The sequence below is a fragment of the Gymnoscopelus microlampas genome, assembly GCF_963454915.1.
Source record: "Gymnoscopelus microlampas genome assembly, chromosome: 14".
In the NCBI taxonomy this organism is placed as follows: Eukaryota; Metazoa; Chordata; class Actinopteri; order Myctophiformes; family Myctophidae; genus Gymnoscopelus; species Gymnoscopelus microlampas.
This window is the reverse complement of record NC_139951.1, coordinates 47,835,864-47,852,176: the sequence shown is the minus strand read 5'-3', so window position 1 is coordinate 47,852,176 and position 16,313 is coordinate 47,835,864. Positions and strand designations below refer to the sequence as shown.

At 43.4% G+C, this 16,313-nt stretch overlaps 1 protein-coding gene across 5 annotated transcripts in view; it reads right to left on the bottom strand.

Moving 5' to 3' along the window:
- The window catches only part of LOC311060805 (leucine zipper putative tumor suppressor 2 homolog), a 94,179-nt gene that overhangs the window by 10,226 nt on the left and 67,640 nt on the right, over nt 1-16,313 (bottom strand). For 4 of the 5 annotated variants that reach the window (XM_084079141.1, XM_084079143.1, XM_084079144.1 and 1 more), the window contains 7 exons: nt 10,535-10,797; nt 9,527-9,696; nt 8,188-8,330; nt 7,203-7,387; nt 5,377-5,487; nt 4,508-4,702; nt 2,844-3,048 (listed from right to left, as the gene is read on the bottom strand). In XM_084079141.1, the coding sequence (XP_083935267.1) occupies nt 2,844-3,048; nt 4,508-4,702; nt 5,377-5,487; nt 7,203-7,387; nt 8,188-8,330; nt 9,527-9,696; nt 10,535-10,767 (1,242 nt within the window). In that variant the 5' untranslated portion in view covers nt 10,768-10,797. Of the gene's footprint in view, nt 1-2,843; nt 3,049-4,507; nt 4,703-5,376; nt 5,488-7,202; nt 7,388-8,187; nt 8,331-9,526; nt 9,697-10,534; nt 10,798-12,433; nt 12,521-16,313 lie in introns of those variants that run through there. The other variant, XM_084079145.1, reaches the window with a different exon arrangement.

The following is a 16,313-nucleotide window of genomic DNA, read 5'->3' as shown; positions in this document are numbered from 1 at the left end:
GAGGGTTAATGGTGTGATTAATGGGTACATGGTTATAGAGATATTGTCATGGATAGATTTTCAATGTGTGATTGACATTTGGGGTGGATCGGACACTGCATTCAAGATTTGTAAAACTTTGTATTTGGAAGCTAATCGTTAGCCTGGAATCCAGACTGCTTCGCTACGTTGGGCGGATTTTGTTTCTCACTCGCTATACAGTCTGGAAAGCCTCCTATGTCCTTGCACAAACGAGTGAAAACGACTCAGGGCTTCTGATTGGTCTGTGAGTGGGGGGGGCGGGACCAGTGTTGTCCAATGTAAAACTCGAGTCACTTCCTGACTTGCCTTCGTCATTAAAATACGACTGAAATGGAGGCTGGCCAGACTGATAAGCGAAGTGAGAAAAAATATCAGCCGAATGTAGTAAATCAGGCTGGATCCCAGGCTAGCTGATCATAGCCAATCGGAGTGGAACATAAACAAATTCGACAGATACATCTTGATCATGTGACTCAAGAGATCATCTGTACCGATTTGTGTGAGTTATTTGAGCAACATTACTGGGTATTCCACATATGATGACATCATCATGATAGATAGATAGATAGATAGATAGATAGATAGATAGATAGATAGATAGATAGATAGATAGATAGATAGATAGATAGATAGATAGATAGATCCATTATGATCCACCTTGAGACATATAACAACACACAAACACACTGCACAATGATGAAACAACGTTTTGAACTTCATCATGTACAGTAATGACATCAAAACGTTGTCATCATGACCATTTTGCCATATAGGATCGATCAACAGGAATTGAGTCTGCTGATTGGCCAACGGGTGCATGACATCTGTTCAGCCAAACGCATATATATGGTAGCACAGACAATAGGATTCCACTGTTTTACAGAGTAACACTTTTCTAATTAGTTTTTATCTCCTGTAGAGTTTCTCTGCGAAATGATCAGCTGGACAGTGCATCTGAAAGGAGGACTACATGTAGACTCCCCTGCTGTTGTAGTGGACCACAAGGTGTACGCCTTTGGAAGGGTCTGCGAAGGGGAGACCGACACCAACAACAGAGGTCAGATTGATGTGCATGTCCTCAACACAGTGTCTTTATGCTGGGTGAAGTTGCCTCCAGTGACAATTGGAAGGGGAAAACATTCCGTCGAGGTTCCGTCCATGCGAAAGGGCCACACAGCTGTGCTGATAGGAGACACGGTATACATCTGGGGAGGGCGTACCAACGCAGGGAAGGACTGCAACGTTCTCTATGCATTCGATGTGGACACCCACAGATGGTTCACACTCGAGGATTCTGGGACTGTTCCAGAGGGGAGGTGCAACCACTCGGCCTGTGTCCTGAGGAAGGTCATGTTTATCTACATAGGAGACAACCAGCTGACTGGACGCACGGATGACATGTACAAGCTGGACACCTCCACAATGGTCTGGTCTTTCATTAACACCAGAGGATCTCCACCACTTGCTGTAGCACCTCTCAATGCTACCATCATCGGGACAAAGATGTTTGTAGTTGGGGGCTGGGGGCAGGGGCGAAACTGGGGCAACTGCATCAGCGCGTTTGACACAGAGACCAACTGCTGGCTGAACACAGCTGAATACAGCTTCTACACCTTCAACGGACAATTGGAGCATTCAGCCTTTGCCTACAATGGAGAGCCTTACATGATACGATTTGACATGAACACCGTTGATCTGTGGAACATCAAGTCTCACAAGACCTTGTCCGTGAAAAAGGTTGAGCCCAAGGAGAAACCGACCAGTGCAATGTGTCATACGTGCTGTTGCATGGTGGGAAGTCGCGTCATCCTCTTTGGAGGACACAACCGATGGGGCGGACCCACAGGACAAATCTTGGATTTAAGTCCTAGTCTGAAGACGTTGTGCAAGGCAGCTGTGATTCAGCACGGTCTGGAGCGGTCTGAACTCCCACACAACATCAGGTGGGAACTGGCAGGCATGACGGTATGACTTGTCATCATGCGGATGTCAGACGTCATGTGGCCGGCGTCTATTTATGCTATTCGTCGTACAACAAAGTATACGGAAATGTAGATCGACGTCCCAGAGATAAAACAATTATATATGGCGTGTAGAGACCAGATGTTGGTCAGATGTTGCCAGATTAAATACATAAATGAATCGCCCACTGCCAGCGATTTTTGGTTTTCCTTCTATTGTCACAAAATATTTATCTCCAGTAGGATGGATCCCCTGACGGTTGCTAAACACGGAGGCTTCCGCGAGAAAATAAGAAAAAGTCGTCGCCACCCCCCGGTCGCTTGTTACAGGCCGTTGAACATAGCATGTCTCGTACAAAAATGGGAGAAAAAAAGATACAGCCATTTCCCCAAATACGCTAAGCAGGAGGTCAATGGTGGGGGAGATCTTTCGATCACGTGATCTCCTGGATCTGAAAATTAATATTTTCTAACACGTTTACTACCGATGCTATGGCGGCGTCCATCTTTGTTGTGAAAAACTGAAAATGAGTCTCCTGCATTGTACGCCATTGCTCCAAATAAGGTGATAAGCCCGCCCACATTTGGACACTGGGCCCTGATTGGTCCCTCACGACTTCGGAAGGAGAGAAATGAAATCTCTATTGAGGGGGGCCAGACGTAATCTGCCGAGGGCTAAAGTGCAATGCAATTTTGCAAAGGCAGATTCGTCTGGAAGCAGGCTAGCGGAGCTCTGAATCTGTCTTGAGAGATTTACTGTGATAGTAACTAACGCTGTTACCTGGCAGATGGATTACTGTGATAGTAACTAACGCTGTTACCTGGCAGATGGATTACTGTGATAGTAACTAACGCTGTTACCTGGCAGATGGCAGCCTCGTTGTCGTCCAGGTTTTCTCGGAGCTGCAGCAGCTCCAGGTCTCTCTCCCTGAGCTTGTCCTCCAGGTCTCTCAGCACGCCCTCGTAGCCCTCCACGGCGGCGCCGGCGGGGGACCGCCCCCCCATGGAGCCGCTGTCCGACAGGGGCTGGCCCCGCCCACCCAGAGAGCCCGATCCCGTGCTCTTACTGTGGAGAGAGGAGCAAGGCTTTTTATTTATTAACTAATCACTAACGAAATAACAGATTTTCTTTTTTATAACAGATACAAATTAAAATTAGGCTTAACAAAACAATGATAACTGACTGAAACTGTACTGTGTGTGTTTACGAAACTAACTGAAACTCTTAGTGATTTTTCTGGCCTTGTTGAATCTTGTCCCTGACTAATAAATATTATAATGAAAACTAAAACACTAAAACTAACACAAATAACTAAAACTAAGTCTTAAAAAGAAAGAAGAAAACAAATAACCCAACTGGAAAACCCGCTTTAAAAACAAATCAAAACTAGAAAATGTGCTCCTCGGAGCACAGGTCTCCGCCAGTACTGTTCCTGATTAATCCCGTCTTACCTATTTATACTACATATTGTCACGTGTCACTTGACTAATGTAGCTTGATCCCGTTAGCTTGACCAATGTTCGTCATGCGTTCGTCATGCGTCTCGCTAGCCAATCAAAAGCATTGGTGACAACATATTGTCACGTGTCACGTGAAGCTTGACCAATGTTAGCTTGGCTAGAGGGGGGACACACAGCGTGACGGGAACGAAAACATACTCTCCACCTCTGGCGGAGACAACTAAACTGTAGTTGAAAACAAAAAGTCAAAACAAAATAAAAACTAGAAAAAGTGCTCCTCGGAGCACAACTCTCCGCCAGAAGACTTGTGTTGGTTCGAAGGTCGCGAAGGTCGCTATCCCTCTTGTATATGTAAGTGTCCTATCCATCCTGTCTGGGTAAGTGTCCTCTTCCGTCCTGTCTGTGTAAGTGTCCTATCCCTCCTGTCCTATCCGTCCTGTCTATGTAAGTGTCATATCCCTCCTGTCTATATAAGTGTCCTATCTGTCCTATCTGTCCAATAAGACAGATAGGAACAATTGGACCGCGACTACCTGACTACTTCCGGTTCGAAGGTCTGGGAGTGAGCTAGTGGCCGGATTTTCGGTATTGGAATCTGGCTTATCACAGTGACACATGTATTTATAGGTCGCTATCCCTCTTGTATATGTAAGTGTCCTATCCAACCTGTCTGGGTAAGTGTCCTCTTCCGTTCTGTCTGTGTGAGTGTCCTATCCCTCCTGTCTGTATAAGTGTCCTATGTCATATCCCTCCTGTCTATATAAATGTCCTATCTGTCCTATCTGCCAATTATCTATCAGCCATGCAGCCATTTCATGGTTCCCGTCTTACCTCACTCTGACAGTGGCGGAGACACTGTCAGAGTGATGCCATGTATATATAGGCCCGGTGGCGTCACTAGCCAATCAGATCACAGTATTTCACGTGTCACGTGAGGCTTGACCAATCGGTGTGTCATGTTTAGAAAGTGAAAACGCAGTGATAACAATACTCTCCTGGCGGAGAGTAATAATAAATAACTGATGGAAAGATGCTAACCTACAGTATATACTGTATGTACTAACCTTGACGAGGAGCGTCCGCTATCCGAGTTGGAGTGGCCGTGGTGGCCCGTGGCATGCGGTGGCGGCGGCACGTTTTTGATGGGCTCCAGGTGTCCCCTGGGGGCCTCGCCGGACGTCAGGCCGTAGGGCTCCAGGTGGCCCCTGGGGACCTCGCCGGACGTCAGGCCGTAGGCGGCGCTGCCGTAAGGCGGCGGGCTGCACAGGGAGCAGAACACGTCTTATAGTTAACTACAACTAGAATTGGCTAAACATTTTAGTGGCACACAAACCAGTACATGTGGGAAACCAGTACAAGCGGGAAACCAGTAATAAAAACGTTTTTTTTTTCTTTTTTTCCCCGTTTGTGATACATTGTTTTTCCGACTCTGCATTTCTGTAATGATGATTTTGAACAGTTTGGTACTATTTTATGTGTTTATGAATTGAATACAAGGACTATCGTGATATATCGTTGGTGAAATTTCATAGCTCGCAATATATCGAATATCGTGATATTATTGTTATCGAGGGCCTAATATCGCCACAGATATCGTATCGTAAGATACCCATATATCGTCCCACCCCTAGAAACCAGTACACGTGGGAAACCAGTACACGTGGGAAACCAGTACAAGTTTTTCCGGCACGGGAGACCAAGGCCAGACCGCGACCGGGTCACTTTGAGGCTCCCGAGGGAAACGACCCCCCCCCGGGCTGAAATGCTGACCGGGCAGCTCGTCGACTTCCCGTTCTCGTCCCTTCCCGTTCGGCATGGCGACCTGCCCCCAACCCACCCACCCAAAAACCAGCGCTCCCCGTTCCGCTTTTCCCACATGTACTGGTTTCCTAGCTGAAGTGAAACATAATACAAATGTCCAAACTGTAATAACCTGGACAGGGAGTTGCGTCCGGAGTCAGACATCGCGCAGGTCTGCATGCTGCGACCTCCTCCTCCTCCTCCTCCTCCTCCTCCGCTGTAGGAGCTGTGCTTCTCCGCAGGGCTGTCACCATCATGAAAATTAATATTTGTATTGTCATACAATAATTTCTTTTTGGCAATGAACATTGGAACCTACAGTATGAATCAAGCTTACATTTATGTTTCCCTTTTAGGCTTTCTGAACAAAGATGGCAAAGGGCAGATATTACAAAAACTATATATGACCATAATACCAATACCAATAAACCAATAATCAAAATAAATAATGTACTGTGGCCAAAACAGGTCATGACTTTCATAATTGTATACTTGTTTGTGGGGAAATAGACAATCTACAAGTCTGTCATTTTTACCGTTCTTTTCTTTTTAAAATGTTTTCAACAGATGAATTCATTCAGAGTAGCGGAAACAATAATAATGTTGAAAATTGGTGAAGTCCTCCTTTAACCCATTAAGACCTGGAACTGTGTCATTTTTAGATTTGAGCTAAAAAGCATTATTTTACACTTTGGGCTATTCAAAAATAGCAGATCTACAAGCTCGTAGCGCGGCACCGAGTGCCGCGCTACGAGCTTGTAGATCTGCTATTTTTGAAAAATCGTGAAAATGTGTGCAAATCTTTGAATATATATATTTTTAAAGCGAACATTTTTAACTCAAATCTTTGCTTCTGGGGGTCCCTGGAACACAATATTTTGATGGGGGTCTGCGGCCAAATAAATATAATTTTGGGGGTCCTTGACATGAAAAAGACTGAGCACCACTGATATAGAAACATGCGTTTTTCAGAATGCTGTTGAGATTTAGGAGACATGTAGAATCGGCTTCAGGTCTCAATGGGTTAACTCATTTAGTGCCAAGTAATCTGAGTTCCCAGAAGTTTTCACCAGCTCTCGCATACAAACGGGAGGGGCGAGGAACGTCTGGCCCAAAACCCCTGTATTTGTGGGGACGGGATGTAACTTACGCTCAGAATCTGAGCGGACACGCCTTTTACCGGTCTGAGAGCTGTGCAACTCGTCTAAACAGTCCGATGAGAGGCAAACAGCAGTGCACAACAATGGCGGCCGCAATTTCTCAAGGAGAAATTGCTTCCCGTCGCTCCTATTTACAAGCAACACCCACTGCATGTGGATCCCGCCCTCTTTTCTTCATTGGCTATTGATTTGAATCAGAACGCAGTGGCCACGCCCCTGCTGTCCAGGCTTTGAGCCGAAGCCTCCCAGTCTAAGTGCCAAGTAAATAAAACAATAATAGCCCCGAGTGCCAGAGATTTTTCATTTATCTTAGCTTTTTAACACATTGACTGCCTAGATCGACTTAACTCGATATTAGCTTTTCATCACTTGCCTGCCAAGATCGAGTTAACTCGATTTTAGCAAAAAAAATATTTTTTGCAATTTTTTTTTTTTTTTTACTTTTTTTTTTTCAATTTGACCCAAAGACCAAGGAGATATGAATTTTCGAAGATCTTTACTCTCATCCACTTCCTTGTTAACTTAAAACTTTAAAATTTTGTATCTCGGCTCTTTTAGTAGAGTACTTTTTTTTTTTCATTGAAAAATCTCTGGCATGAATAACAATAGGCAGTGAAAATAATTCAGGCAGTCAATGTGTTAAGTAGTCACAGAATATCTATGTTTAGTATGATTGATCCTCTGATGGTTGGTAATTTCCACCTCAACTTGCCTTTCACTTTCACATTGAAAACAGCGTGTCTGGCCAAAAATGCAGTGACTTCACAGTTATTAATGTAATAACGATGACTAGGCTTACTTCTCTGAGCTGGAGGCGGGCGACGACGCCCTGTGGGAGGGGCTGAGCAGGTTCAGGTTGCTCTGGCTCTCTGACAGGGTGGTGGCGCCCCCGTGGCGCGGGGACAGGTACTGCATGGCCGCGTGGCGGCCCTTGGGGACGACGGGTTTGAAGGCGGTGGGACGCACCAGCGTCTTCTCCATGTTCTGAAGAGAGGGTTCATAACAGGACAATTAAACAGTGGTGGAAAGTAACTAAGTACATTTAGTTTAGTACTGTACTTAAGTACAAGTTTGAAGTATTTCTACTTTATTTGAGTATTTCCAATTTCCAATACTTTTACTTCTACTCCACTACATCTCAGAGGCAAATATTGTACTTTTACCCCACTACAATTATTTGAAAACTTTAGTTACTAGTTACTTTTCAGACATAAATTATGATATTATGAATAATACATTAACCACTTCAGCCCTATTTTATAGATAGGCTATTTGAAAATAGCCGATCTACAAGCTCACAACGCGTCGCATCGCGACGCGTTGTGAGCTTGTAGATCTGCTATTTTCAAACATTTTAGTACTTTCACTTTTGGTACTTTAAGTACATTTTGATGCCAATACTTTCGTACTTTTACTTAAGTAGATTTTTAATTCTGGACTTTTACTTGTAACAGAGTATTTCTATATTGCAGTATTGGTACTTTTACTTAAGTAAAGAAGTTGAGTACTTTTTCCACCACTGCAATTAAACATAGTTTTTTGTGCCTTTTTTTTTTTTTACCCAATTTGGTCCTTATGCCAATTAATTCCTCCCCACACACATTTCTGTGTTGTCACTGCTGTTGTATCCTACTGACTCAGGAGCCCCCAGCGGGAGGACATAGAGCCTTCGTCCTACATTTGCTTATAATAGCAGATCTACAAGGTTTTCTTATACATACATCTGTAAAACTGTGACATCTAGTGGCTGAATGTTGTCTGTTGCCCCCTTTCAAAGATCTCACCTTCTCCAGTTTTCCAGACACAGGGATCAGTCTAGGAGGCGGTCCTCCCACGTTGGCCCCGCCCAGCCCCAGTGGCCCCTCCTTCACCTCGTCTGCGTCGCTCACTGGGCTGGTGGGCGTCACGTGGTTGTCGTTCCAGTCCCCTTCAGATAGGGGGCGCAACGGTTAAACCAACTAATCCATTGAATCGATTAAAACATGGAATTGATGTGAATAAAACAATGCAAATTCTAAATGAACCATTCTACAAGCTCACTGACAGTTTGTAGATCGGCTATTTTGGGTAATTTAACTTTAGTTCATTATTTTTTGTAAAGAATCTATTAGAATGTTCTTATGTCAATTTGTTAATACAAAAAAGGGTTTCTCAATCATTGGATTAATCAAAAAATATATAGATAGTGTTAAAGGACCACTGACACTGATACACTACACCAGTGGTTCTCAAACTTTTTCATGTCAAGGACCCCCAAATTGACACGTATTACCCCACGGACCCCCATTTGAAAAGATAAGCCAGGGACCCCCATAAGAGAAGGTTTTTACGGCTCTCTAGCAGTGATTCTCAACCATTTTAATTTCAAGGGACCCTCCAGTTTAACATGCATTAGGCTACAGACCCCCATTTAATGGCATTTATACATCTGGGACCCCATTCACATTGTAAAATCAATGTTAATTTAACTCTGAGAGTGTACAAATGGAACCAAATGGACCCGTTAGGGTTCATTTGGTTCCATTTGTACACTCTCAGAGTTACAGACCCATAAGGGTCAATTTAGTTCCTGTCCATTATTTAGCTGGGGACCCCCTGGAACCCCCTCAAGTACCCCTGGGGGTCCCCAGACCCCACTTTGAGAACCAATGCACTACACCACAAAGACCTGTCAAAGACCATGTATGTACCTGTCAAACTACTTCAAAAACGTCAATGAAGTCCACAATCACAACACCGGAGGGAGCTCCACTAATGACGTTCAGCCCAGATTTGGCTCAAACAAGGGGTTACATTCGTTCCCCTAATATGCCACAAAAACGCCCTACCAGTCGTAAAGGAGTGTAAATCCCTACTCTCCTTGAGCACTTATAAGTGGCTGCAATTCGAAACTGGCCCCTGTAAAAGTCAAAGCCTAGCTGAGATGTTTTGCATAGTAGTGTATCATTAAATAGTAGTGTAACATTAAATAAGTACATTTAAGTACATTTTGATACCAATACTTTTGTACTTTTACTCAAGTACATTTTTAATTCCGGACTTTAACTTGTAAGTATTTCTATATTGCAGTATTAATACTTTTACTTAAGTAAGTACTTTTTCCACCACAGGTGGTTGACATACCTACATAGTCTTCGTTCAGGTAGGTGTAGTTGCCGTTGTTCCGACACTCCTTGTCCAGACTCTTGCCGGAGGTCAGCCTCTTATTGGCCGGCGGGGTGCGCCCGCGGGTCAGCAGCAGGGGGTCCTGGCTGGGCGAATCGGAGCCCACCGTGTGCCGCCGGACCCTCTCCCTATACGGGTGACACAACGGTGAGACATTTTTAGTTGACCGTCGATTTTGCGATCAGAATCAACTTCATTCACACATCACAGGTTTACAGGAACACATGAATACTTATGTCATTTATTTTTAGTCTTTGTAAATGAAAGTTGCACAGGACAGATATGACAAATTACTTAACGCATTCACTGCCAGGAATGAATTAATGCATCCGCCAGCGCCAGCATTTTTACTAATCTTTCGAGACCCACAGAAGTTTTTTTTTTTCAAAAAAGACGTAAACGTCAGATGTCTGGAGGTAAAGACATCTGTTCTTCCGTTCTTTAGTTATCGGCAGTTGAATATGGCTTGTAGAAATCAGAGATAAATGTATTTTTTAACATTAGATGGGATGGGCTGAAATTTGTTTAAATCACGTTATTTCCGGGTGTATTCTTCTTCGGGAGTCCCAGGATCAGTCACAGTAGAATTCTCTCGGTGCCACGCTATGAGCTTGTATATCTGCTATTTTTGAAAAATCGTTCCTTTCAAAAATCTGTTAGGATTTATAAAAGATTTTTAGAATCGCCTCAGGTCTTTATGGGTTAAATGACTATAGACGTTAATGGCAGTCAATGTGTTAACTATACAAAGAAATGACCGACAATAATCAGTACCAATAATCAAAGTAAATAATGGACTATGTTAAAACAGGCCATGCCATAAAGAGAAATAACAAAAATGGCCGATCTACAAGCTCACGTTATTTTACATACAGATGAACACTGAATTCTGAAGATTACGCAAAATGAATGCGATCGCCTCAATTTATCTCAATCAGGCGGTTACGTTAATAGTCAGGCCCTTACCTGTCGCCGTGCGTCTCGGCGCCGGCACGGCAGTGGCGGTCGTGGTAGGGGGCGTGGCCGGGCCGGGCGGCGATCAGGCTGCTGACGGAGCCCATGGGCTCCGTCTGGGACGAGGAGGAGGTAGGAGCGCCGGCGGTAAGAGGAGGGGAGGAGCGGGGGCCCGACGGGTGTCGGACGCGGGCGCTGTGGCCCGGAGTGTGATGCTCAGCGGGGAGAGGCTGAACCAGAGCCATGATGATGGCTGCTCAACGGGCCCACGCACTCTGGAAGACAAACACAGGACCAAAGGTTATTATATATTATTATCATATACAGTTTCCATTCGTTTTTCATTGTCTTGCTAGACCTCCCGATCGATTTTCTGTCCGCGGCCAGAACCAATCAAATCCAGGTTGAAGTGTATTTTTTGGGGGGGGTTTTGATTCCCAGTTCAGGACAAAAAAACAAGTAATTTTTGGTTCCAGTTCGGACCAACTTTTAGGGTTCTGAACCAATTCATTTTCAGTGGAAACACTGAAATTAGGCGGGAAAAACGGGAAAAACATTACGGGACCGCTTCAACCCCCGTGGAAAAATGTAAATGCTTTTCTTTTAGAGAGACAAATCAAGAGAAAATCGACTGTATTATCAACCTTTCTCTGTCGTAGCACCAGTAAACACAGGACAAACATAGAGCGCCTACTTAGGACCATTACTGCATCAAAAGTGATCAACAAACTATACTATAAAAACTGGTTAAACATTGGTCAAATTGTCAAATAATATAAGAAAGAGGTAACAATTGTGAAAATAGCGTTGCGAGGCGTTATTTTCCCAATATTCATCTGTGGAACCGAGTCAAACTAAATGTAATGCCTCAACTCCTACAATTCCATGTGCTTGTCAGGGTGAGGGGTCCCCAGTTCAAATATGATTATTTTGAGGGGTCTCCAGTTCAAATATGATTATTTCTTGGGGTCCCCAGTTCTAATATGATTATTTTGGGGGGTCGTGGCCTGAAAAGGTTGAGAACCACTGCTCTAGTGGGATGGCATATCTTTCTTAAATCCACCATCTTTGAGAGATCTACAGTAACGCACATGCAGAGCCTATTCAGGCACACAGTGTGTGCAGTGTGATTCAACTCCACTAGAGGGCGCATCTCCAGGACTTTTCCTCAGGGCAAAGACCACACACAGACTGAGCAGACATGATATAGACTCAAGTGTACAGACACCCTGCAGGGTTCATCTGGGCCCACACACACACACACACACACACACACACACACACACACACACACACACACACACACACACACACACACACACAGTAAAGAACCATTCACTGAGCCCATTCAAGCAGCACTAACGTGTGCTGGGGGGCCAGTGGTGTAAAGTAACTAAGTATATTTACTCACGCACTGCAATGTTGAGGCATTTTATTTTTCAAGACTTCATACTTCTACTCAACTGCATCTCAGAGGCAAATAGTGTACCGTACTTTTTACTCAGCTATAAGTATTTGACAGCTTCAGTAAGTTACAGAGTTTTTCTACGTGGGGGTATAGCTACTTTTACATAAGTAAAAAACTAATCAGAGTACTTTTCCCACCAGTGCTGGGGTCTACTTGTCTGCCATGCATGCATGTGACAGCGCAGGGCACGGGGTCACATTTCATCTACAACATGTTAAAATGCTTCCTGACATCCTGGCTCTTTTTTTCCGCTGATGGCGACAAAGGCCACTGTCACCACGCATCTCATCATCCCCGCTGCTAAACCGCTAGGTTCACGTCTTATTATTTACATGTTGTTGTTGTAAGCCATTTGGCAGCGGGCCAAATGGCGAAAAGGCGCGCGCGTGTGTGTGTGCGTGTGTGCGCGCGTGTGTGTGTGCGTGCGTGCGTGCATCACATACCAGCACAACAGATAACATATCAGCACAGACCAGCCAGGCTGAGGTTGATAATTGCACTGAGTTGGATTGGGCTGCAGCCATTACACTTGGGAGAACAACAGAGAAGTGCTCTCAATGATTTTACAGCTCATAAGAACACACACATTGCTCTCTCTAACACGCACACGCGCACACACACACACACACACACACACACACACACACACACACACACACACACACACACACACACACACACACCTGGAATAAACACAAGTAAAAGTAAAAAAGTATATACTGTATATTATCACCAACTTGTCAGATGTCTGGGGTTAAGAGTAAGCAAGCTGCATTAATGGGAATGCAACTTGTGTGTGTGTGTGTGTGTGTGTGTGTGTCCTGTGTTTGACGGCAGAACAATAACCCACTGGACCCATTGATGATGATGATGTCACAGTGGGCGGTTCCCTGGCAAGAGATGAAGGTCCGAGGCAGACAGGAAACCCTGTCAGGTGTCTTCCTGTGTTTATGGTTTAGTTTCTATAGCAACGTCAGTCCAGCCTCTGAAGTGGACTCACACACCATGACTCAGCTCTTTTTTTTTTTGTCAGCCCTGACACACACACACACACACACACACACACACACACACACACACACACACACACACACACACACACACACACACACACACACACACACACACACACACACACACACACACACACACACACACACACTAGGGCTGGGTGATATGACTTTAAATCAATATCACGATTATTTCAAAGTCTTGCCTTGATTACGATTACGTGTTTTAAAGAAGTGAACATTGCAGGACTCAGACACTCTGAGGTGAACAGCATTGTGGTGAACACTGTTCTACTTCTACTCCACTTCACCCTTTGCCATTGTATCGTAGGCCTCTAGGCTTGGCGTAGACACATCGCCCGCTGTGCCAACAACCCTAGAAATGAACCCTAGTGTGAATAGAGAGAGAGAACTTGAGGCCCCAAAGAGACCTCTTTCTAATGAACGGACAATATGAATGCAAAACAGAACTCATTCCCTTTCCTCCTGGTGGTCCCCTTTTTGTTCCAGTTTAATCGCACGAAACATTAGCTTCCATATTCTGGATGAATTGCCGATCTACAAGCTCACAAGGCGCTGCACCGCATTGTGAGCTTGTAGATCATCTGTTTTGCAGTGAGAGAGGACATACAGGTGGATGGAGTCAGAGGCAAATATTATACTTTTACTCCACTACAATTATTTGAAGTTATTAGTTACTACAAAACCACTTCAGCCCTATATACATTTCGGCCATTTGAAAATAGCCGATCTACAAGCTCACAATGCGTCGCGATGCGACGCATTGTGAGCTTATAGATCTGCTATTATCAAATGATTTAAATACATTTTATATATTTTTAAAACTTTGTGAAATGGGACAGTCTGCATAATGAGTACGTTCTACTGTTGGTACTTTAAGTGTATTTCGATACCAATACTTTTGTACTTTTACTCAAGTACATTTTGAATTCCGGACTTTCACTTGTAACAGAGTATTTCTACATTGCAGTATTGATACTTTTACTTACGTAAAAAAAAACAAGACCAGGAGACCTGGTTCTGCCAGACCCAGAATGAATTCCCTTTTATGCCCATGTAGGGACGAAAGGGGGTCGAAAAAAAGACAGACTTTTATGCCCATGTATGGACAAAAGGGGGACAAAGCCTCATGTAGGCCGACCCCTTGGGTCTGGCAAAAATATAGTACTTTTTCCACCACTGGAAGTAGATTGCTGGAACACATTGCATCATTAGAAGTTCATATAGGTTCAAACCCCTCCTTTTAGAGGACATCTGAATACGGTTTCCTTCCTGTCTTTTGTGCATTTCCGCTGCTTTGTGTCTCGGCCAGCCTTCCTTCAGGTATCAACATGAATAAATACAGCGAGGGGGGGGGGGGGGGGGCACCTTGGCCATACCATCAACAGACAGGGTATTGAATGAGGTTGAGTGATAGGCCGGTAGTTATGTCCATCAGCCATGATGAGCATCATTACCGGTCCCCGTCACCCTGGGTACAAAAACACCAGCGTTGTCCGAGTCACAGTGCCAACACTGTGCCAAACATGACCACCAGCCCCGCTAGGCCAGGGGGGGCTCCCAAACTATACCATGCCAAGGAAGGACCCTCTAAAACATACAGTTGTACGTTTTGTAGGCCGGTTTTTGGCCGGGAATTTAGTTCCTGTTTGCTAAAGAGAGGGTGAGACGAGAAGAGACCCCTGTTACTGAACAAACCCTAACTCTGTAGCAATGATTACTATCACAATATAGAGCCAGTGGCTCTAGTAAAGTAATAAGTCAATTACTCAAATGTTGAGCTACTTTTACTTTACTGGAATATTTCCAATTTTCAGTAGGCCTACTTTTACTTCTACTCCACTACATCTCAGAGGCAAATAATATAATTTTACTCCACAACAATCATTTGAAAACTTTAGTTACTATACTTTATAGATTTTGATTATTATTACAAAACATTTATTAAACACTACATTGATGCCAGTACTTTTGTACTTTTAGTAAGTAAATTCTTAATTCCGGACTTTTACTTTCTACATTGCAGTATTGATACGTTTCCTTAAGTAAAAACAAGTGTAGTACTTTTTCCACCACTGAATAGAGCTATTTAACACTGTTACTGAACAACACTCTATAGTAATGATTACTATCACAATATAGAGCTATTTAACACTGTTACTGAACAACACTCTATAGCAATGATTACTATCACAATATAGAGCTATTTAACACTGTTACTGAACAAACACTCTATAGCAATGATTACTATCACAATATAGAGCTATTTAACACTGTTAATGAACAAACACTCTATAGTAATGATTACTATCACAATATAGAGCTATTTAACACTGTTACTGAACAAACACTCTATAGTAATGATTACTATCACAATATAGAGCTATTTAACACTGTTACTGAACAAACACTCTATAGCAATGATTACTATCACAATATAGAGCTATTTAACACTGTTACTGAACAAACACTCTATAGTAATGATTACTATCACAATATAGAGCTATTTAACACTGTTACTGAACAACACTCTATAGCAATGATTACTATCACAATATAGAGCTATTTAACACTGTTACTGAACAAACACTCTATAGTAATGATTACTATCACAATATAGAGCTATTTAACACTGTTACTGAACAAACACTCTATAGCAATGATTACTATCACAATATAGAGCTATTTAACACTGTTACTGAACAAACACTCTATAGCAATGATTACTATCACAATAGAGCTACACCTGTCTTAACAAAAATAAGAATAAAACACCTTTAATATTTCAGTGTTTGTAGTTGATATATTTTGAAATGCGATGTGTTTTTTCTCTCCTATTGTGTGTTCTGTGTGTAATTGTGTTTTTAATTATGCAGCCTGTTGTTGGCCTGGTCTCGCCTGAAAGAGAGCCTCAGAATCTCAATGGGGACTTTCCTGGTTTAACCCATTAAGACCTGGAACGCATCTGTGTCACTTAAGATGTCTTTGGCTATTCAAAAATAGCAGATCTACAAGCTCATGGCGCGGCACCGAGTGCCGCGCCATGAGCTTGTAGACCTGCTATTTTTTGAAAAATCTTGAAACATTTTTTTGGGGGATTTTTTTTCAAAAAAACTGTTAGGATTTAGATATTTTTTTAAGAATCGCCTCAAGTCTTAAAGGGTTAAATAAAGGTTACATCAAATGATCAAATGGCTGGCGTCCCACCCAGGAGGGGACAGTGCCAGCACACACGCACACACACACACACACACACACACACACACACACACACACACACACACACACACAC